The 23,407-nt window shown below is 39.4% G+C and overlaps 1 protein-coding gene across 3 annotated transcripts in view; it reads left to right on the top strand.

Annotated features, from left to right (window-relative positions):
• The window catches only part of LAMA3 (laminin subunit alpha 3), a 2,187,360-nt gene that overhangs the window by 1,938,760 nt on the left and 225,193 nt on the right, over window positions 1-23,407 (top strand). For all 3 annotated transcript variants that reach the window (XM_044065357.1, XM_044065355.1, XM_044065356.1), the window contains exons 50-52: window positions 929-1,125; window positions 16,458-16,574; window positions 22,083-22,237. In XM_044065357.1, the coding sequence (XP_043921292.1) occupies window positions 929-1,125; window positions 16,458-16,574; window positions 22,083-22,237 (469 nt within the window). The remainder of the gene's footprint in view (window positions 1-928; window positions 1,126-16,457; window positions 16,575-22,082; window positions 22,238-23,407) is intronic.

Raw genomic sequence — 23,407 nt, 5'->3', positions numbered from 1 at the left:
CAGAAATTTAGATCAGTGACCAGGTCCAGTAGCTATGGAAAACGTATATACTGGGTTACTTTACTTTTCGAATTTTATATATTTGCTGTCAGAGAGTCTTATTTGTAAAGACCTTGTTTGTTCGGGGTTCCTTCATTTTCACTACAAGGGTGGCATTACTTCATGCAAAATGCCTTTCTCTCATTTGCCAGACATCAGGTAGTTGCTGAGAAGATATAAAAGCCAACATGTGCGCACGCACGCAAGCACACAAACATTCACACAGAGCAAAACAAAGTGTTGTTTCCCTTTGTCATGAAGCATACATGTTTATTAGAACAAGGTGTGTTTTTTCAAGACAAATGCTGCAAGTCTGTGTTTTAAACATGTATTTTACAGGTCTTGGAGAACAATGCAGACAGCAGAAATAATCAAGTGATGTTCCAATAGTAACTTAGTAGATCTAGAAGTGCCTGTGTGCGTTGGGAAATACTACATGGAAGGAGACACATCTGACATCCAGTGGCCATTATGAATAGAACATATTTATGTACTTTTAACTCAGGCTTTGAATATGATAATTATCAAGTTATAATCTATGCTTTTAGAAATGCATTTTCAAACATTTGCTGAATTCCGTATATTTAGAAAGGATCATCTGATAAAGATATTCACAGAACTGTATTTCTATGTAAGGCATACACTATATTAACATGGATATACGTGAAGTAGCCTGTTGAGATAAACCCAGAGTACTGATTTTAGGGAATTCCTGCTTCTGTTAATGTCACAGTTATGAAATAAGAGGGCAGGAGATTTAGCAGTCCATAAAAAGTTGCTTTGATGTTTATGAATTTTGGGACAATTTGAATATAGAAATCATCTGTTACAGAACTTTGCAATACACTTCTGTTCATGTTATTGACTCTAAATATTTTACCTGATTTAGTGCTCGCCTATGTAAAGAGTGAGTTACACAGACGCCAAGCAGAGAACCAGCAGCTTGCAAAAAGGATTACAGATTCACTGACAAACTACGAGTCCAAGCTAGTTGACCTGCAGGAAGCTCTGGAAGATGCTACACACCTAATCAAACATGCCAATGACCTGAACAAGGACAACTCCAAGTCACTGCAAGACATTAAGGTATCTCAGCTTCGTGTCCAGTTTACTAAGTAAAATCTCAGTACAAATTCTGTTTAGCGACTTCTGTTCTATACCTACTGTCTCTGCATGAAACCTTAACTCCAGCTGCCATTCATTCCTAGCACTGACATTCCTAGCACTGAGTAACTCTTAGCTGACTGTTTTAATGGTTAACGTTTTTATGGGGCAGTACACAGTACACACAAAGCACATTTGGGGCAGCATAGAAGGTTTGGTTTAGATTTAAGTTCCTTAATCAGATGCACAAAGAATGCAGGCTTGGATCATATCCCTCAATTATTTGTAATTTTACAGAATGTCCAGATTTACGCCTCATATTTTTGGTCTGGTCTTCATAAAACTTTCAAGATACAGATTACTATCAGATCATAGCATTATCTCTTATTGGCATACTGCACTCTTTCTTTTCAAACTCAGTAATTATTCTGTTTTTTGATGTTGACCTGTAGCATAAGACAGCTTGCTGGGATACTGGTGCTACCTGGAGGGTACGATGATGTGATATCAGAGACACGCATATTCATCATTTATGTGGTGTGTGTGTGTGTGTGTGTGTGTGTGTGTGTGTGTGTGTGTGTGTGTGTGTGTGTGTGTGTGTGTGTGTGTGTTGATGTCTGCAGAGAAGTTCTGGCAGAAATATGCTTTGTTGACTCTGCTTCTTGAATGCCTATATGCAAAATGTTGCTAGTCTATAGTAAAGGAGAAGATGTATTCATTCAACATTCAGAACCTGTGTGTGTGTGTGTGTGTGTGTGTGTGTGTGTGTGTGTGTGTGTGTGTGTGTGTGTGTGTGTGTGTGTGTGTGTGTGTGTCTGCTGGAGCTATGCAAGTGTGAGTACATAGCAGAACTGTATCATGTATCAAATCTCCTCCAGTGCAGTCCATAAGTGCAGAAACTTTCTGACAAGCAACTGATGTTTTAAGTAAAACCTGTGGCATTACCAGGTACCACCAACATGAAGCAGACATCCCCCAAATATTCTTTGGGGTAAGTAACCACAGTCTTCAAAGCTGGGTTAAATACGTTTGTAGTAAAGCTGTTCGTTTTGCCATAGCTGAAACAATAACAAGAGTAGTACGCAGTTAAACAAAAACATGAACCAGTTACCCTTTTGAGTGAGTTTGTAGTATTCTGGCCATCTGTGACTTAGTGTTTTCCTTACATAGGTTCTAAAATTGCTGTTCCCTGTTACATATGATTTTAGATTATTATTGCCACTTCCCATGATGCATTCCTTTCTTAGTTGTCAGCAGAAATAATCTGCTACGATTCCAACACTGGATGACATTACCTTTCAACTGTTCCTTATTTTATAGAACATCCCTGATTTTGTCTCATATTTTTGACTCATCCCTCTTAAAAGATTAGCTTTTCTGGTACATCACTAAAGTTTATAGTCAGTCAATAATGCCAGACATTAGAGTTTCATATTTCTTATTTCTTATTGTTCAGAAGATGTATGTTGCTACAAAATCTGTTGATCTATTAAAACAATATTTAAAAATTGTCTGATTTTGGTCCTTTGTTATTTTTGGAGTTTCCAAGAATACTTAAGCAAATGAATTGAGAGATGTAAGTCAGATTGTCCTGCCTGTGCTTCTTGTAATTATATAGAATAGTTTGCTAACCTTCTGTTTCATGCTGGGAGACAGTGCAGCAATTTCTTATGTCCTCCCTGTGGTCGCGTGGGTTTCCTCCGGGTGCTCCAGTTTCCTCCCACATCCCAAAGACATGCTGTAGGTGAATTGGACACTCTAAATTGGCCCTAGGTGTGAGTGTGTGTGTGTGTGCCTTCTGTGGAAGGTTGGGCGCCGGGCTGGCAGCTCGACACCGTAAAACTCCACTGCCAATCATGAGCGGACAGATGATCCGCTGTGGCGACCCCTAATTGGGAAAAAGCCAAAAGAAGAAGAAGATTAACATTGTAAATACATTGATGCTGTAAACAGTATCACATAAGAAATCCTAGTAATCCTGTTAAATCACAACAAAATGAACAAGATGATATGGAAGTTATACTTAAACAGTCTTAATTTTTGTTGTGAGCATACAAGTTTTCAAAGATGGGTTGTTCAGATCCACAAAACTCACTATAGAATCCTAGCATTTGTGTACATCAAACAGTAACAAAAAATAATTAAACAATCAGTACCTCTGTACACCTGTATTTACTGTCGCACAAGAACTGCAATAACTGATTTTAATAGGATAAGTATAGTTAACTGTCCATTTTCATGTCTTTGTGAATGAAAATTTAACATTGATCTCTATAACAGGGAAGCTGACATTTCCAGCATAAAGCCTAGCATTTTTACTAAACAATGAATAGTAATTCAGTATTGACCAAGACTGGAAACATAAGTAGAAATTAGTTGGCTAAAGAGGTGAAAAAGAGGGGAAAAAGCAAATATGAGGTTGTGCGTCAAGCACCATGTGAAAAAATTATCTGTCTGCACTTTTTATGATTATATTCCTTACAAGGAAAGGGTGATGTGCCTTGGGGACATAATGAACCTGGAAAAGAGCTTATAATACCTAGCCTAGCAAACAGGCATTTCCATCTCCTCAAGTAGCATCACAGTAATAGTGCCCGTCAGATCTTATATCTGTGTGTATATGTATATATATGTATATATATATATATATATATATATATATATATATATATATGTGTGTGTGTGTGTGTGTGTGTGTGTATATATATATATATATATATATATATATGTATGTATGTATAGAGTCTATATTACATGAACAAATTATCAAAATGTCGAGTACAACTTAATCGACACACTTTGATCGAACGTTCTTGTAATTGGAGACTGTAAATGTAGAAATGTGGAGTTCCGAAATGTTTTAGTCGGCCTTGCTAGTGAGTGTAGCGTGTGACGTAAACACGCTACACTGTCAGGAATGGCTAGGTAAGAGGCTTCTTTACTTTTATATACCAACTCTGAGATCGCTCTACATTGGGGAAAGGGCAATTTCCCAGTAATCGCTTGTGTAAGAAGTCATTTTGTGATTACCGGGAAATTGCCCTTTCCCCAATGTACAGCGATCTCGGAGTTGGTATATTTAGTTAAGGGGGTGGGAGGGGTGAAGCCACCCCCCCCACTTTCTTTTAAAAGTAGATGTGTTTGTGTAGGTTTTTAAGTGTTTGAATGATGTGAGCGTGAAGGTGTTTGTATGCATTGGTTGTATCTGTGTGTGTTGTATTTTAGTATAGGGAAGGTGTGGGACAAACAAAATCTTTCGATTTTTTATTTTTCAGGGTTTTTAGGTTTCCATTAGATGAACAATCAAAATGTGTCGAGTATGTTGTACTCGACATTTTGATCGATCGTTCATCTAATATAGCCCCATATGTATATATGGGTCTACTTTGATTCACTGAAAACACATTTCACTGAATTTCAGTTCACCTTCAAAAAAATCACTGAAAGGTCAAATCACTGAAAACTCATTTCACTGAATGTAAGTCATATTGGAGGTTGTGGGTGGCGTAGCCCCCCCACCTACTTAGCTTTTATATTTATGGATCTCATTTCACTGAAAGCTAATTGTATAAAACCAAACGTAGTTGGGGGGGGCTATGCCCCCACCCCCATCTATATATACTAACTCCAGGATTGCACTACAGTGGGGGAAAGGGCATATACGTTTTATTTGCCCAACAGTACTTACATTCTGTGAAATATGATTGAAATGAGTTTTCAGTGATTTGAACTTTCAGCGATTTGGTGTGAGTGTTTTGAAATTCAGTGAAATGAGTTTTCAGTGAATCAACGTAGATATATATATATATATATATATATATATATATATATATATATATATATATATATAAATGAAAAACATGTCTTCTGCCTGTATTACTGATTTAGTGTTTGGTCAAATTCAACAAAGATTAAACAAAATATGTATGTCAGATTGCCTTGTAAAAATAAGTGTAATTTAGTCTGACAAAAAATAAATAAACAAATGCCCTTCCCCTTTGTCCCACCAGTTTGATTTATACTAGGGGTATTAGGTCCCCATCGGGGAATTTAGTGTCAGACATACTGGGATTCTTCTATCCAGCCTTACTTTTTCAGAGAATTAAAACTAATATTTCCTCCATCTCCAGATATCTACAGGGTGTGAATCATTAACAATTTGCCCCAGTGCATTAATCAAGAAGAACACAGAGACGGTAAAGAAAGTAAGCATTAAGCAAAAATATATTAGCTGGGATAATAAAACACAGCTTCCTCAAAGTCCATTCAAGTCACATTGATGACACCAACATTATAGTTCAGTTAAGTATGTGGAAAAGCTAAATTCTAAACCCGGTGTTTTAAAGTTTCAGTGAACATACTGGATTACTAAGAGAGGTGAGAATGTTACACATGTGGTAGAATGTAACCTTAAACCTGCTTTATTGAAGCTACAAGAAAAACACTGCATTCCTAAGAGAGGTGAGAATGTAATATAGTACCGTTGCGTATTTGGAGCTTAACATAACAGTAGATATTGTAAATTATCACTATTGCAGTAGCCTTAGCTGTTTGTGTTATATTCTACCAAGTATATGACCAACCGGTTAGCTTTTCAAAGCTTAAGGGTGCCTTCTACAAACCCTAACTCCCCTGATGTCAAAGCTGTATATAAAAGCAGTTAGAGTACAAAAAGGCTTCAGAGCTGTCTTGTCTCAAGAAGGGAGTGTAGAACCGTGAAAGGTAAATATTAGGAAAAAAATAATAAAGTAAATAAACATACGTAAAATACATATTCGGTGAGTTTATACTTCCACAATCTGGCAAAAACAGATAAGGCAGTAGAAGGAGGATGGTGGAATGGGACAGCTACTGCAACAGCAATCCATTCGAAAATCTGCTATTATGTAAGGTCCACTTATACAACTGTACTATGTTCCGCAGTAAATTACTGTTATAGTAGCCTAAGCTATTAGGCCAGACTAACATAGCTTAGAAAAACAGGGGGCAGAAATTGCTCCAGTAAAAACTAATTTGGGATGTAGAAAAGGAATCCCGTTTATAGTGCTTTGTAAAAGTATGAACAGAGGACCCAAGTTACTACCACTAGAAAACCTCTAGAGTCCATCCTTTTCCAAAACGTCACAGAAGAAGTCAAAGCTCTGGCAAAGTAGACCTTACCCTTGCCTGTAAGTGACTTCTTAAAGTGAGCATAAATAAGAAATAACATGGGACAACCATTATGAATTGTTTTTTTTGTCACTGGTTGTCCTTTATTTTACTTTCACAAGAAGCAATAACTGTTCAGCCTTCCTGAAGGATTTCATTATATCCAAGTAGTACCTGAGTAGCCTTTGCACATCCAGAGTAAGAATTCTTTCTCCTTTGTTGTTAGATTCTCGAAGGAATACAGGGAAAATAATATACTGAATAAAGGTAAATTCTGAAACCACTGAGGCATAAAAGAAGGATTTGTTCTTAAAAAACCCTATGCCTGTTAAAAGAATTAGACAGGGCTGACTCACCATGGGAGCTTGTAATTCAGATACAGATGCACTTCTTGCAGAAGTTGGGGCAAAGAGAAACACAAGTTTCCAAATAAGAACCTCAAAAAACCTAATGAACTGGCTCTAAAGAAATAAGTGTAAGATTTTTAGACAAAGTTAAGATCCCAGGAAGGAGCCACCTGTTTTCAAGATGGACAGAAAAGTAAAACCCCTTTCAAAAACTGCTTGAGTTGAGAACAGATAGAAAGAAGGGTAAGAGCAGACAAGCAGAAATGCTAAAAGATGAAATTCGATAAAAGAGTAAGACCAGATAGAGCATGATAACTCAAACAAATAGGCAACTGGGCCTTAAAAAGTTTTGACTCTAAGTATGGCACCAACTAGAACATCATCTGTACTTATGCTTACTTATGATTTTACTTACTTATGATTTTACTTACTTATGATTTTACTTATTTATGATTTTACTTATTTATGATTTTACTTACTTATGATTTTACTTATTTATGATTTTACTTATTTATGATTTTACTTACTTATGATTTTACTTATTTATGATTTTACTTATTTATGATTTTACTTATTTATGATTTTACTTACTTATGATTTTACTTATTTATGATTTTCTAGTAGTGAGTATTTTGCCTTCTTTAGTACTTGCTGCAAGATCTGAGAAAAAAAGATGCTTAAAAATCTCAAAACCTGTAGCCCATGCAGTCAGCTGAAGTATATAAAGGTTGGGGTGTATCAAACAACCCCTGTCTCTTAAGAGTAAATCCAGAAAATGGGGAATCTATGGAAATTGCCCTTGGCCCATATCAAACTAAAGGAGAATCCTAGATGCCTGAGCCAAAAGGGGGTCGCCATTATTCCTGGGGAGTCCTTCTGGAATTTTAGAAGAACCTTGGTATTGATAGAAAGGGAAGAAAGGCATAAAAGAGCAATCCCATCTATGGGAATGAGAAAGCATCTTCATTCCAATTCCCATTGTGGAATTCTGTAGCAAGAGTTTCTTTAACTGTCTGTTTTGAAAGGAGGCAAACTGAAATGTCTGAGGTGTTCCCCCACAGTTGGAGCTATTTCTGGAAGACCCCCTGTAGTAGTTTCCATTGATGAGGGTCTAGCCTGGTCATAGGCTCATAGGATCATAGACAATTACTAGGCTATTGGCCTGGAGGTCATTTCATCCCAATGTAATACCATAGAAATGTTATTTAATACCCAAGATTGCATTTAGTAATGGCTGCCCATGTCCAGGAGGGTTGTGGGTGCTATTCCAAGTAAGAATTTACGGTGCCTCATCCACTCATCCAGGTTCTTTTTGAATATTGTCATAGAGGTGCTCTGTTTCACATGTATAGGTAGCCTATTCCAAAGATGCAGCAGTGAGTGGGAGATAAATCTGTCCCTCCAACATGTCCTATTTAAGTTGCAGGACATGTTTAGGTCCATGGAATGGGTAGCCCTAGTCCCATTTGATTTGCTGATATGTAGCAAGTTCCTTATGTTTGAGTATGAGATTGTTCTGTAAGTCAGGCATAAGTCTCCCCTACGAAGTCTATATGGTACAGGGACTTTAGTCGTTCTGTGTATGACACGTGCTGCAGTCCCTTGAACTTCTTTGTTAGAAACTTCTGAGGTCTCTCCAATTGCTGCAGCTGCTTTGTATGGCACATGTCGAATGGGTCGTTATACTCAATTAAGTGCCAGATTAGTGTTGAGTATAGAGAGGTTATAACCTCTTTTACTCTTGAGGTGATGTCTTTAGTAATCGTGTGCTACATAGAAATCTGGAGCCTTTCTCCCTGGGCCTCTGCTGAAAACTGGCTTTGTTCCAAGTCGGACTTTCCCAGTTAACAAATTTTAAATAAATAATAGTAAATAAATAAAGCCTTTCTTACTACAGTAGACACATGGTGGTCGAAGTTAAGGACGCAGTTAACTTGTGATCCCAGGTCCCTTGCTACTTTGTAGGTACTTAGGTTATTGTTGTTGATTTTGATAGTGTGAAGGGACATTGTTTGTGCCAAAGGGAATGATGATGCATTTCTATGCATTCAGTTTGAGTTCATGACTAAGACACCAGTCACTGGTCTGCGTAAGACCCTCCTGGAGTATATTGACATCATTTGGGGATTCAATAATTGTAGCCAGTTTGCAGTCATTTGCAAACTTGGTCAGCCACAACCCTTTAGTTTTGACCTGAACTTCTGAGAAGTACATACCCGACAGTAGGAGACGCAGTATTGACCCCTATGGCACCCTGCGGGTAACAGGTCTGCTGATTGAAATGGAATCACCCACTTTGATAGTGTGTGTGTCTGGTTTGTGAGCCAGTTGGCAACCCATCTTGCAATGAAGGGGTTTACATTCAGTTTGCTAAGTTTATTGGTAATGCCTAAGTATGGGATTTTGTCAAAAGCCTTTGCCAAGTCAAGGTATGCTATGTGCACAGATTTGTCCTTGTCAATGACCCTGGTCACATTTTTAAAAAAATCCACCAGATTTAACAGGCAGGATCTGCCCTTGAAGAAGCTGAATTGGGTAGGATCCAGGTTTGGAGGTTGCCTATGTCTTTATTTATGAGGTCCATAATGATGCATTCTATGGCCTTACAGATAAGGCTGGTCAGGCTTATCGGTCTGTAATTCCCCAGGCCTGTTGCTAGGCCACCTTTGTGGAGGGGAATAACTGTTGCTGTATTCCATTTCGTAGGAACAAAGCCTGTGGTTAGACTATAATTGAAAAGGGTACTTAATGGTGAGACTAGTTCATGTTTTACTCAAAACACAAATTCCGCAAGTGGGCAAGTGCAGAGGCCCAAAAAAAATACAAAAAGGCAAAAAAAAATGGCCAGCACAGCAAATGAGAGAGTAAATAATTTAATGAAAAAACGTACCGGTTTCTGCTAAATGCCTTCCTCAGTGTAATTCCCAATGGTAATTGCCATTTTTTTGCATTTTAGTTCATGTTTTAGCCTGTTTAGAGGACTGCCTCGGATGCTGTCTGGTCCCGTAAAGGCTTTGTTTTTTTGCCTTGGACAATGCTCTGATGATCTGTTCTTCAGATATGTAGGGTGGGGGGGGGGGTTGGGAGAAGGTTTGTAATAGGTTTGGAGGGGATAAGGGAGTGAAATTTTTATCAAACCTATCTGTTATCAAGATTGCTATCTCTGTGGGGTCAGTGTGTGTGTGTGTGTGTGTGTGTGTGTGTGTGTGTGTGTGTGTGTGTGTGTGTGTGTGTATGTACACCATTGATTAGTAGTTCTGCACATGCTTGGGTCCTATTTTTTAGGCTACATACATAGCTATAGAAAGGCCTTAGCCTTGACTGCTTTCTAAGTTTTTCTCAAAGAAGCCCTTAGAGGATTTGACAAGTTGCCTTATTTGCCTGTTGAGGCTGAGGAGGGTGCTCTTCCATTGTTGGTGGTTCTGCCTTTGTTTTCTTGGACAGCAACATTTTGCATTTATTGTAAAGTTTGTTGATGCTGGATGTCCAACATGGTGGCTTGTTTTTACTTGGGGCTCTGTTTTTGATTCTTTCTGGTACAGCCACGTCTATACACTTACGGAAGTGATTGTACAGGGCTTTAGTGTAAGCTTCTGTGTAGTTATCACTTCCAGCTGGGGTAAGTTCCTTATCAGCTTATTTGCTATAGTGTCTATCCTGGTCCTTATCAGCTTGTTGTTATAGTGTCTATCCTGGTCCTTATCAGCTTGTTGTTATAGTGTCTATCCTGGCCCTTATCAGCTTGTTGTTATAGTGTCTATCCTGGTCCTTATCAGCTTGTTGTTATAGTGTCTATCCTGGCCCTTATCAGCTTGTTGTTATAGTGTCTATCCTGGCCCTTATCAGCTTGTTGTTATAGTGTCTATCCTGGCCCTTATCAGCTTGTTGTTATAGTGTCTATCCTGGCCCTTATCAGCTTGTTGTTATAGTGTCTATCCTGGTCCTTATCAGCTTGTTGTTATAGTGTCTATCCTGGCCCTTATCAGCTTGTTGTTATAGTGTCTATCCTGGTCCTTATCAGCTTGTTGTTATAGTGTCTATCCTGGTCCTTATCAGCTTGTTGTTATAGTGTCTATCCTGGCCCTTATCAGCTTGTTGTTATAGTGTCTATCCTGGTCCTTATCAGCTTGTTGTTATAGTGTCTATCCTGGCCCTTATCAGCTTGTTGTTATAGTGTCTATCCTGGTCCTTATCAGCTTGTTGTTATAGTGTCTATCCTGGTCCTTATCAGCTTGTTGTTATAGTGTCTATCCTGGTCCTTATCAGCTTGTTGTTATAGTGTCTATCCTGGTCCTTATCAGCTTGTTGTTATAGTGTCTATCCTGGCCCTTATCAGCTTGTTGTTATAGTGTCTATCCTGGTCCTTATCAGCTTGTTGTTATAGTGTCTATCCTGGCCCTTATCAGCTTGTTGTTATAGTGTCTATCCTGGTCCTTATCAGCTTGTTGTTATAGTGTCTATCCTGGCCCTTATCAGCTTGTTGTTATAGTGTCTATCCTGGTCCTTATCAGCTTGTTGTTATAGTGTCTATCCTGGCCCTTATCAGCTTGTTGTTATAGTGTCTATCCTGGCCCTTATCAGCTTGTTGTTATAGTGTCTATCCTGGTCCTTATCAGCTTGTTGTTATAGTGTCTATCCTGGCCCTTATCAGCTTGTTGTTATAGTGTCTATCCTGGTCCTTATCAGCTTGTTGTTATAGTGTCTATCCTGGCCCTTATCAGCTTGTTGTTATAGTGTCTATCCTGGTCCTTATCAGCTTGTTGTTATAGTGTCTATCCTGGTCCTTATCAGCTTGTTGTTATAGTGTCTATCCTGGTCCTTATCAGCTTGTTGTTATAGTGTCTATCCTGGCCCTTATCAGCTTGTTGTTATAGTGTCTATCCTGGTCCTTATCAGCTTGTTGTTATAGTGTCTATCCTGGTCCTTATCAGCTTGTTGTTATAGTGTCTATCCTGGTCCTTATCAGCTTGTTGTTATAGTGTCTATCCTGGCCCTTATCAGCTTGTTGTTATAGTGTCTATCCTGGTCCTTATCAGCTTGTTGTTATAGTGTCTATCCTGGTCCTTATCAGCTTGTTGTTATAGTGTCTATCCTGGTCCTTATCAGCTTGTTGTTATAGTGTCTATCCTGGCCCTTATCAGCTTGTTGTTATAGTGTCTATCCTGGTCCTTATCAGCTTGTTGTTATAGTGTCTATCCTGGCCCTTATCAGCTTGTTGTTATAGTGTCTATCCTGGTCCTTATCAGCTTGTTGTTATAGTGTCTATCCTGGTCCTTATCAGCTTGTTGTTATAGTGTCTATCCTGGCCCTTATCAGCTTGTTGTTATAGTGTCTATCCTGGTCCTTATCAGCTTGTTGTTATAGTGTCTATCCTGGTCCTTATCAGCTTGTTGTTATAGTGTCTATCCTGGTCCTTATCAGCTTGTTGTTATAGTGTCTATCCTGGTCCTTATCAGCTTGTTGTTATAGTGTCTATCCTGGCCCTTATCAGCTTGTTGTTATAGTGTCTATCCTGGTCCTTATCAGCTTGTTGTTATAGTGTCTATCCTGGCCCTTATCAGCTTGTTGTTATAGTGTCTATCCTGGCCCTTATCAGCTTGTTGTTATAGTGTCTATCCTGGCCCTTATCAGCTTGTTGTTATAGTGTCTATCCTGGTCCTTATCAGCTTGTTGCTATAGTGTCTATCCTGGTCCTTATCAGCTTGTTGTTATAGTGTCTATCCTGGTCCTTATCAGCTTGTTGCTATAGTGTCTATCCTGGTCCTTATCAGCTTGTTGTTATAGTGTCTATCCTGGTCCTTATCAGCTTGTTGTTATAGTGTCTTGATCTGACAGAATGCATGAAGCCTAAAGAGTGAGCTGAGTTGCTACCTCCCAGGTAATCATGGCGATTCTGTAGAGGAGATACAATTTGCTAACATGCAGAGGTCCTGGGGGGCAGAGATGATTTAAGGCCTGAAGAGCATTGATAGCCGCCAAAATCTCAGAAATGTATGTACTTTTTATTGGTCCTTGTTCTGCAGACCTTGCACTTTCAGTTCTTGTTAGATAGTCCCCTAACAGAGTCTGAAGCATAGAGTGTAACAGATGACAAAGAGGTAAAAGGGAAAAGAGAAGACCTGCATCGAGAGATATGTTGTCTGCTCACCACTCTGACTCTCTTTTTTACAAATCTCAACATTGGAATCTTACAGGATAGAGTGCTGATGCAGAGGACAGACTGATCATAAATACTACTGGAATTTTCTGATGAAAAGATCTGTCCCTGGAATCATAATAATTAGATATTGATGGACAGAAGATGGCACCTGGCTGGAAAAGATCAGGATGTTTTCTTTGGACAGTTCGACTGTATCCCGAGGAAGACTCTCTTCCTACGAATGCATTCAAAGACTTCCCAGAAAAAAGCTAATCTATGGGAAGAAAGAAAGATAATGTCAAAGAATCTTACCATATGGGGAAAATCTACAAATAGGATCATTGTCTGTAAAAGGAAAGATGTAAATGCCTTGCAGTCTGCAATAATCAGTTACTGAGGCCAGATACTTTGTAAAATATCCTTGGTGCAAAGGATTGCCCAAAGGGTAAAAGACAGATTCTTAAGAATCTTAAACAAAAACAAGCAGTTTAGAATAAGTGGATAATCACCATTTAAATCTAAAGTTACCATGAAACTGTGGACAGTAATACTAGTAACAAAGGAAGTTCAAAGACTGTTCTCCAAGTTTCTTCTTTCTTTGATACCAGAATATTCTTGAATAAAATCCTTTGCCTTTCAGACATGGGGGGAGCAAAAGTACTGTGACACACTAAGACAACATTAGCTTCAGAAGTAGAGGAAAGAAGAAAGTTTTGTTTACAGGGTGAAGAAAGATCGCCCGAAAAAAAGGAAGGGTCTCACATTGCCTTCTAAATTTCAATAGGAATAGTCTTAGAACCCATCTGTCTGAGAACATGATGCAACTGGGAAAGATGAAGGCCTAGATTGAAGGATAGATTAAAGGTGGGGAGTCGAAAACTGGATAGGACAACAGACTTTTTTGGACTGTCCCTGGTACTAGGAGGCTTCCCCTTTCTTACAGCCTCCATGCCACTGCTTTATAGATAGATAGGTAAATATAGAGATAGATAAACTGTTTGATCATTGCTAGGATTGCTAGATATATTCTGAAAATAGGTCCAGAAAAGGAATTTTTTTTTAGGTCAAAGTGAGTTGAAAGATATGGGCAAAAATTAAATCAGTATCCCTCTAGCAACAAATGTTTAGGACCACAGCAGCTACAGAATATTCAAACAGAACAGCATTAACATCTTATGGAAAGGTTTGAGAACATAATCAAGCAGTATTATTTCATAAAAACAACAAAAAGCAGCAGCTCTGGTTACATCATTGGAAGAATCATAAGAGCACTTTAGAGTATTTACAAGAGAAACAAACACAGTAAGCTGTTAAACTAAATGTTAACCTCTAAAGAAGCCAGTAAAATGTATTTTTTAACATATGAACCTGACATTTCCATCTTCTCAAGGATGAAACAGCAGAAGAAAAAATTTAGCCCCAAATCTATCAAATATTTTCCCTTTCTGAAAGGGGAAATGGGCTAACATTCACCAGAATTATTAGCAGTAGATGGCTTTGATAAAGAAACAACTACAGGATCAGATGTTGGACAAGTGAAAGGCTATTCAAGTATCTGAAGTACTATATGTGACTTACCAGACATTTTAAGGGTATGTGATTGACTGTGAGTCACACAACAAGAGTAAGAAAGCATCTTCTAGAACTGATAGGGACAGCTGCAGGCTGTGGAAAATCCATTTATAAGTAAGTTGTAAAACTTCTGCTGGGGGGTAGAGATTACAATCTGTTTCTGTTAAAAAAACATCTGTTTTTGCTAGAGTTTCAGAAAATAAAACTATACTAGAGGAAAATCTGAAGAAACACTTCTCAGAAACAGAAGCTTCAGCTTAAGGAGATGTACTAAAGAATAACACCCTTCCAGTCCCTGCTGTTCTGACTTGGTATCAGTGGAGAAACAGAAATAAAAATATTTAAGGCTGGAAGCATTTCCTTTAAAAATTCCAGTAAGTCTTCTCTATTCAAGAGAGAGCAGTCAGGAAAAGTCACCATGCTGCCTCTCCCGAGATTGAGTGGTTCTGCCTTGCCTGGTAAGGGCTATTGAACAGCCACAGTGGACGTGTCCAATAGATACTGATGAGCAGTCCAAGGAATCCGGTCGTACCCCAGCAGTCACTCATCTGTGGTTGAGGTGGTGACAGACTAGCCAGGCCCAAGCCTCCCAGGAAGTATACTTCTTGTGGCTGTTGAAGGAAGAGCTGAGAGCGCCAATATCTGCTTCATGGTTCAACTGAATAAAAGTCTCAGCAAGGTGGGTTGCAAAGACTGTTTGAGTTGATAAAGCAAGTGCCCATCCAAGTCAAGTGTTAAGGTAAAAAATTTTAAAGACAGAAGACAGTCCCAAAAATCACAATATTCTGCTTTAGACATAATTATTCCATGTGGTAATATTGGGAAAAAAATAGTCAAACATTTACCTGCAATTTTTCACGCAAGCATTCTCAACTAAAAAAGCATCTCTTTACAGATAAAGTCAGTTCAAAATATAAATTTCCTAACTAAAGATAAATATATTTTCACAGAGAAGAACAGTTTTTCTTCAGAAAAAAAAATTATTGGAAAGAGAATTTATCTGCCCAGCCTTGAAGGAATGCTAGCCGACTGCCATCTCCATGAAGCCTGCAGAGGTTGCACACTTCAGCAGCAGGAAAGCTCTGAAGCTTTTTGGGGCTCTGACTGCCTTTTGTATGGAGCTCCTAACAGAGTGTATGGAAGGTACCCTTACGTTTTGAAAAGCTTACCAATCGGTCAGATCCTTGGTATATATAAGATCAGATATAACACTTATATTGCAGTGGCAGTTCATAAGTAAACATGGGTAAAAGAACCTAATACTAAACCATATTATTGTATCTAAACCCTTTGAAGTTGCCTCTGCATAGTTGTCTGTACCTGCTATGTGTATGTTAACCACATCGGTCAGGGAAATATGGCAATATCACTTCTCCTTACCCCTGAATTAACTGATTTTGTGCCCCACATCAACGTTCTGTCAAGCAGTGTATTCAAACTAGTTTGTCTTTTATTTAAAAAATGGTTTTCCTGCTAAAACTGAAGCCTGGATCTGAAATGTACTTACCAGAATGATTTAATAACTAACTCTCATCCGCCAGAGTAAGAAATAAAAATGGTGATATAAATGTTTTTTCAGTAACTAAGTCTGGAGTTAACAGGTTAAAGATAATCATTGTACATGAAGCAGTCTGATTGTGCTGCAGAAATAAAACCTAATTAAATAAACATTGTTATAGTGAGGTACTTGCACATGAATCACTGTTGTAAAACAAGTGAACCCTGCACTGTCTCATCAGGGAACTGCAGTGAAAAGCAACTAACAGCTTTTTGTTTTTTAAGAAGAGGTAGTATCACATGCAGGCAGCTAAAGCTTTTGAGGGGCATTTCTTGGCATCTATTTATTGAATATATGACAATCTGGTTATGAAAGAAAACCTAATCATTATGGAAACTGGTGAGGTGTTTCTGAATAAAGCACGGGGAACACAATTTTGAAGCAGTGCTAATACATCATTGTTTCCATGTAGTCATTGTATGAAAGAAAAAATTCTCTGTAAAGGAATGTGAAGCAGATGTGCATGTTGTTCTTTTAACTGTGACAGAGCTAGAAAACAGCATTGTGGCCCATGACCAGACTTACTAACAGTAGTGAAATACTTTTGTAGAATCGTATCCGTGATGTGGGGAAACAACACAGTAGTATTTCAGACAGCCTCACAGAGGCACGATCTTCCTTGAAACAAACAAGTGACTTGTTAAAGATGTTGGATGCCAGTCGAGAGGTAAGGTTAATTTTCAAGTTACCACTCACTAAAGTTATACTTGTCACCATTGCTATGGCTACTGATATTATTTTACAGATGTAAACATATATGATATGTGTTCAGAATGCTGCTACAACCAATTTAAGAAAGTATTATGATTTTAGATTTTAGATAGCTTAACGGCTCACTGTATGGAAGACCTGTATACAAGAGTGGTTTATGCTGGGTTTGGCATTTACAGCAAATATTCAATGATGACAATTATGTTTATTTGCTCTGTGTGGAAAACCTGTATGCAGCAGAAAGTTGCCTGCCTTGTGGGACCTGTTACAGATCAAGTTCCTATTCCGATAAAAGGGTATAGATAACTGCCTCACAGTGACAAGATATACTGCTTGGAGTTCACCTGGTTCTCACAGGAACAGTTGTTAATGCAACAAGGTATTTCATTTAACTATGGCTATGCTCCATTTCCTTGTCAGCAGCTTCAACAGCTCTTTGTCACTTATCCTGCTGTAGGCTGCAGATGTTTTACAGTGTGGGCTAGAGTTTTCACAGTAGAGTTAAGTTCATAGGTTCATAGGTAGGTACTAGGCTATTGGCCCTAGGGCCTATATAAGCCTAGCCAAAAAATGTACCCTGGCTTTTGCCACCCAAGAAAACTATTTTCCTGTGCACCTGCTAGCAGAGCTACATAAGTGATCCCCAGGGTGAATTTCCCATTTCCCATCCAATCAAGATTTTTCTTGAAGAGTGCTAATGAGGAGCTCTGTTTGACATAGATAGGTAGTCTGTTCCAGAGTATGGGAAGTCTCTGGGACAGGAATCTATCCCTCCAGCATGTTCTGTTTATTGTGGTGACAAGGTTTAGGTCCCTAGAGTGTGTAGCTTGGAGGGATTGAGATTTCTTTAAGTGGAGCATGTCCAGCAGCTCTAGGTTTGACACAGCTTTGTATGTTAGGCAGAGATCGCTTCTGAGTAGGTGATATATGACAGAGTAAAGCTGGAGTTTTTTGAGACGGTCTGCGTAGGGCATCTGTTTGAGGCCAGTAATCCTCTTTGTGAGGTATTTCTGTGGTCTTTCCAGTTGTTGTAGATGTCTAAATCAATAACTGTTGAACAAAACCACAACAAGGAGTCATGGAGGCAAATTTGTTCAGCAAACAGTTGCTTTCCAGTGGTCATCCTTTTTTAGTGATGGCATGTCCTTTTCTTTACTTGAAGAAGTTAATAATTGCACTTAATGTGATAAAAGGGAATTTGTTAAGCCATATTCTGGTAGAATACCTAAAACAGTTTATGTAGTAGAAGTATGAAGAGTTATTTAGCTGTAAAAAGCATTGCCACTGTTGTTATTCAAGCATTCATAAGTAATTGCCTTTTTTACCATAAGCAAATCCCAAAGTTGTAATTTAATGTAAATAAGTGATATCCTTTTATTCACATGTTGCAGTGTTCATAACAGTAGTGAGTTGCTGCCAGCAGCACCGCCTTCTGGCCAGTATACCAAAGAGTTGCTTGTGGAGGGTACTGTTACGTCCCCTGTCAGGGCCATAAACTGACGTAAAGGTATAAAGGTGACGTCTGCACACACCCTCTTCAGAAATTTCCTTCCGCAGTGAACATTGGACTCCTGTTCACCAGTTCCAAAAGCAGATTCCATTTTCAGACAACCGTTAAAAGTCTGCAGACCAGACGACTGTTTATCCTACCGATACAGATAAGTGCCCTGTTGGAATTTTTCTTTGCCCTTGGTTATTGTTAAGTCTTACATGTCAGCTAGAAAGGGGAAGTGTGCTTGTGGGAGAAAAATTCCTCACAAGGACATGCACGAGAAGTGGGTTTTTTGCTTAGGCAAGGTCCACGACCATATGTACTGCACCATTTGCAAATTTTTTGTCCCGAAAACCCTTTGTAGCTGTCTTGCTGCACTAAAATTGTATTTAGAAAATCAGAGACTCAGACATCTTGCACTTGGTATGGAAGGTGGGGTAGGCCCATCCGAAGAGCCGCCGAAGAAGAAGGCCAAGAAAGTTAGGCTGGAATCCTAGGATGCGCCTCAGGTGTCCAAAAAGGTTCTTAAGACTGATGAAATCCCAGTATCTTCCCAGACATCTCTTTCCAAACCAGGCCTGGGAACTTCAATGGAAGCTGGGGTGGAGGAAACTTTTAGTACGTCTGCTGAGGCTATTCCACCATCAGATCCAGATGGCGGAGGGGAACCACATCTCAGTCAATTGGAGGGCCTTGCTCCTTCACTTCCACCCAAGCAGACATCTGCTCCGATTCTCTCCCCAGCAATTACTCCCTTAAAGAAAAAGCAAAAAGTTAAACACCCTGAAACCCAACCAGTTCCTGGATGAGAAGTTTTTTCTCAGTCTTTTTAAGGCGTTTCAGGCCTTACAGACACAACAGGCCCCACCAGCCCCCTCACCTCAACCTACTTTACAGATATCAGAGGAAGAGTACTCCTCTTCAGATGAATCTGTTTCATATGAGTCCCAAATAGAGTCCCCAAAAGATTTCATCACCCCAGAGGAGGAGGACTCCATTAGTCATGAGTCTCTAGGGGAAGAAATCACTGTTGGAGACACAATCTTCTTCATGAGGGAGCATTTTAAATGGCAGGGATCTGAAGAATCTGCCACCAATTAAAGGTACTTTGACATTTTACAAAAGGAGCAACCTTCTCCTTCAGCAGTGACCCCCTTGCTATCTGCCTTCTAGGATGCTTTCTTGACTGCTTCTCAATCCCAACTGTCAACCACCAGCCTCTAAACGACCGGACCGATTCTACAAGGTCCCTCAGGATACCCAATACTTCTTTAGGAACCCACCAGCAGACCCAGCAGTTATTGCTGTCTCTGCTGACAAATCATGTAGGCAGCTAACTTCAACTGCTCTTTATCCCACATATAAAGACAGTACATTCATGGACAGACTAGGGAAGAAAGTCTATACCTCCTCTACTCTGGCTATAAGAGCTCTCAACTACCAAACACATATGGCTAGATATGTCCTGGATACCATTACCAAGGCCACCACATTACTATCTGAGGCACCAGATTCTCCCATAAAAACGCAAATCAATGCCCTCCTTTCCACTGCATCCCAAGTAACCAAGCACTCAATAAAGTGCAGTTATGATGCTGTGGAAGTCTCGTCTAAGTCTGCTGCACCTGGATCAGTCTTGAGGCAATATTCTTGGGTGATTCTTGGGTGCCAGAACCATAGAGCGAGGTGGGTGAACCCCCCCCCACTTTTGCAGTAGATCCAGCAACTTATCTTTTCAACTTACATTAAGGAGGACCCGCAGTCCCGCACCCGTCCTGGTCACAATTACACAGTATACAATCACTGTCTGACTGAGATCGCACTACTAACAGTGAGGGTGTTGAAAGAAATAAAGATTAAGAAAGGGTAAATAAGTCCCGATCCCCACACCCCCCACTATATAGTGTGATTATGTCTGATGTGCAATTGTGCGATATTGTTTACAAGCTGGTGAGCATAAACATACCCATAGTTTCCTAAGAGGCAATTACTAGATCCCGCAGCCCAACTAGATTTAATGTCTCAGTCCATTAAGAAAACAAAAGCTGATGGATCCAAATACTTGGGTTCTTCACATCAGGCCTCCCAGGAAACCTATCCATCCCCCTTGGGACCTGAATTTTGTACTAGAAAAACTTACATTGCCACCCTTTGAACCAGCTCATTCAGTATCCCTGAAGATATGCACACTGAAAACAGTTCTACTAGTGGCCTTACATCCACCAGGAAGGTATCATGAGATACAAGCCCGCATGGTTACCTCTCCCTATCTTATTTTCCACAAGGACAGAGTTGCTCTCAGGACCAACCCTTCCTTCATACCGAAGGTGGTTAATGAACTTTCTTTAAACCAGACCATTAATCTACTGGTTTTCTACCCTCAACCACAAAATTCCTCAGAAAGGACTCTCCATTCCTTGGATGTCCACAGGCAACTGAGGTACTACTTAGACAAAACCAAACCTATCAGAAAGTTAGATCAACTTTTCATCTACTTTAACCCAAGAGCTCTAGGGAAGGCAGTCTCCAAGCAAACTATTTCCTCATGGATTTCTAAATCCATTGCCTTATGCTACTTTTACCATGGAAAATCCCTGCAAGGTCAAGTCAAACCTCACTCCACTCCTCAGCTGCCTTTTTCAAAGGAATTGACTACACTTCCATCCGGGAAGCTGCCACCTGGACTTCTGTCCACACCTTTACCAGACATTACAAACTGGACCTAGTATCTAGAGCCAGGGCTGGGTTAGCGAGGTCTACCCTCCAAGGACTCATTGACCAGGGAACCAAGTCCTCCACCCAGAACCATACCTAAAAGCTTTGGTACTCTCCCTACTGTTATGAATACTGCAACATGTGAGTAGAAGGACATACAATAGTTGTTTAAGAACTTATCATAACCTTAGATGAACTTCTCTTCCATGTAGCAGTATTCAGTCCCCCCACCTACCCCTCTACCTTTACCATCTTACATACCATGCTGACTTGTGGGGGGGACATAACCCTTCTATCCCCCCAGTTTCTCCACTAAACATAAACTTCCTGCTACCCTGACTCTAGCCTACATGTAATTCTAAAGGCACCCTTGGGACCCTTCTACACACAAGAGTACTACTGTATGCAGCAGTTCATTCTGAGAAGGGTGGGTGCAGACATCACCTTTACATCTTTATGTCGGTTTATGGCCCTGAAAAGGGATGTCACACGTACCTTCCAGAAGCAAGACTTGGGTATACTGGCTGGAAAGCAGCACTGCTGGCAGCAACTCCATATTGTTATGAATACTGCAACATGGAAGAAAGGGACATCTAAGGTTATGGTAAGTTCTTACACAACTCTTTTTTTTTTTAATATGGGAATCCCTTATTAAATGCTAGTTGAATGTGAACTGTATTTCACATAAGACATACATTCTCACAACAGCTTACCTGTTAATATTTTATTAAATATGTTATTGTTTTTCATTCAGCAAATGTCTTCAGATATTCGCAGTCCTCTGTGAGGCAAAACACAAGCTAATGGAGGCATTAAATACCTTTAATGAGTTGCTTTTTTGAGGCAGTTGTTTTATGTAACCTCAGTGTCTTCATACTATACTCAGCACTGATTTACAAACATATGACTGTAGTTAATAAGGCTGAGCTTACCTAAAGGATGGGATATCCTTATGCCACACTAGATTTGTATTCTGACTATTAATGGTCATTATGCAAGATAATATAAGATAATATGCTTTCATATACTGTTTGTTTTTCTTACCTTGCTTATTGATATGGTATGCTCCTTGCCAAATACACATTAAACCACATGCTATTTTTCCCTTTCAGACTGCTATTTTCTGAAAAAAACAGACAACTTTGCATTATGCCAACAGTTTACATATATCACTTCAGTGTACAGATGCTGATGTGCTGTCCCTCAGTGGTTATACAAAGTGGTTCATTTGCTTCATGTAGTGTCATTCTTTTTCAGGAGTATGCGAAACTAGCTGCTCAATTAGATGGTGCCAGACTAGAACTGAGTGACAAAGTGCGGCGACTCTCCCAGGCGGCCGAAAAAGAGCCCTTAGTTCGTAGGGCAGAGGACCACGCCTTGGCTTTGCAAAGCCTGGCAGATCAAATGGCAGAGTGAGAACATTTTCTACTACAGTTATTTTAGAAGCTTAAATGTGTATATTGTATGCCTTTTGGAATGTGTGACTTTGGTGGTGCCTCTTCCTAAAGGGGGCATTACAATGAAAAATTATGTCAGAGAAGATTAGTATTTCTTGCCTCTTTCCTCTTGTTTGCAAAGAGCAGCTATGTATCACACTTCTACAGTTTTAATTTATCAACTGCAAATCCTTTACTCATCTGGTTCATTGAATATATTTGCCTTAATGAAATATCATAGCAGGTATTGCTAAGACCTGTGTATCAATAACCCTCTCTTCTTTTAATTATTTATAATCATTTGTCACTAGTTGCAGTGACTTACATTTTTCATATGCTAAGTTCTGAACAGGAAGACCAAAGAAGATTGAATTCTGACTAATAACAATCAGGTATTGCAGGATTGTTTTCTTTATCTGCTGTCCTATAATATCCTTACAGATCTTGTCTCATTTTGTTCACTCATATGTTTACACTTGATACGGTGTGCCGAGTTTGTTTTGGTCTCTGATAGTACCCTGACTTCACCAGTACTTTGGCTAGGTTCACTGTCTGCAGTTGAATCTGAAATCCTCAAGTGTCAGAAACCCTGTCAGTGCTTTTGCTGAATGGAAGCAACTTGTAGTCTCCATTTCCACCATTTTTCCATGTCTTAGGTTATATCACAAAAATAGATATTGTACCATTCAATACCACTGAGTTTAACTTACAAATGTGCCCTGCCTGATCCCATGACCTCTCCAGTGTTTCACTGTAGCAGAGCATGTATACATATAAAACCTTTGTCACACAATACCACCAAATGTGACAGGTTTCCTTACTTTGAAGAAGATGTGTGAAGTCAGATGTGTACCCTGAATTCCTCTGTGAATGTGAGATGTATAAATCCAGTACTTTGCACTTAAAAATGTCAATGTGCCTTTAGGCCATTTAAGAATGTCACAGTCAGGCTGCAGGTTCCAGGGACATGAGGCTCTTACACAAAAGCTCTTCTTCATTGCAGTTCTGCATGTGCCCTCAGCTACTTTTAGGCTGTAAGCTTCACTGAATATCTTATTGTTTGACATGTGAGCCTTACTGTAGATGTGTCACTAAGCCTTCATATGCTTCGGATATACTCTCAAGGTCTGTCCAATGTCCACTCTG

The sequence above is a fragment of the Protopterus annectens genome, chromosome 3.part0, assembly GCF_019279795.1.
Source record: "Protopterus annectens isolate FY-2018-M chromosome 3.part0, PAN1.0, whole genome shotgun sequence".
NCBI lineage: Eukaryota > Metazoa > Chordata > Ceratodontiformes > Protopteridae > Protopterus > Protopterus annectens.
The sequence above is the reverse complement of the archived record's forward strand: the minus strand, read 5'-3'. Positions and strand labels throughout refer to the sequence as shown.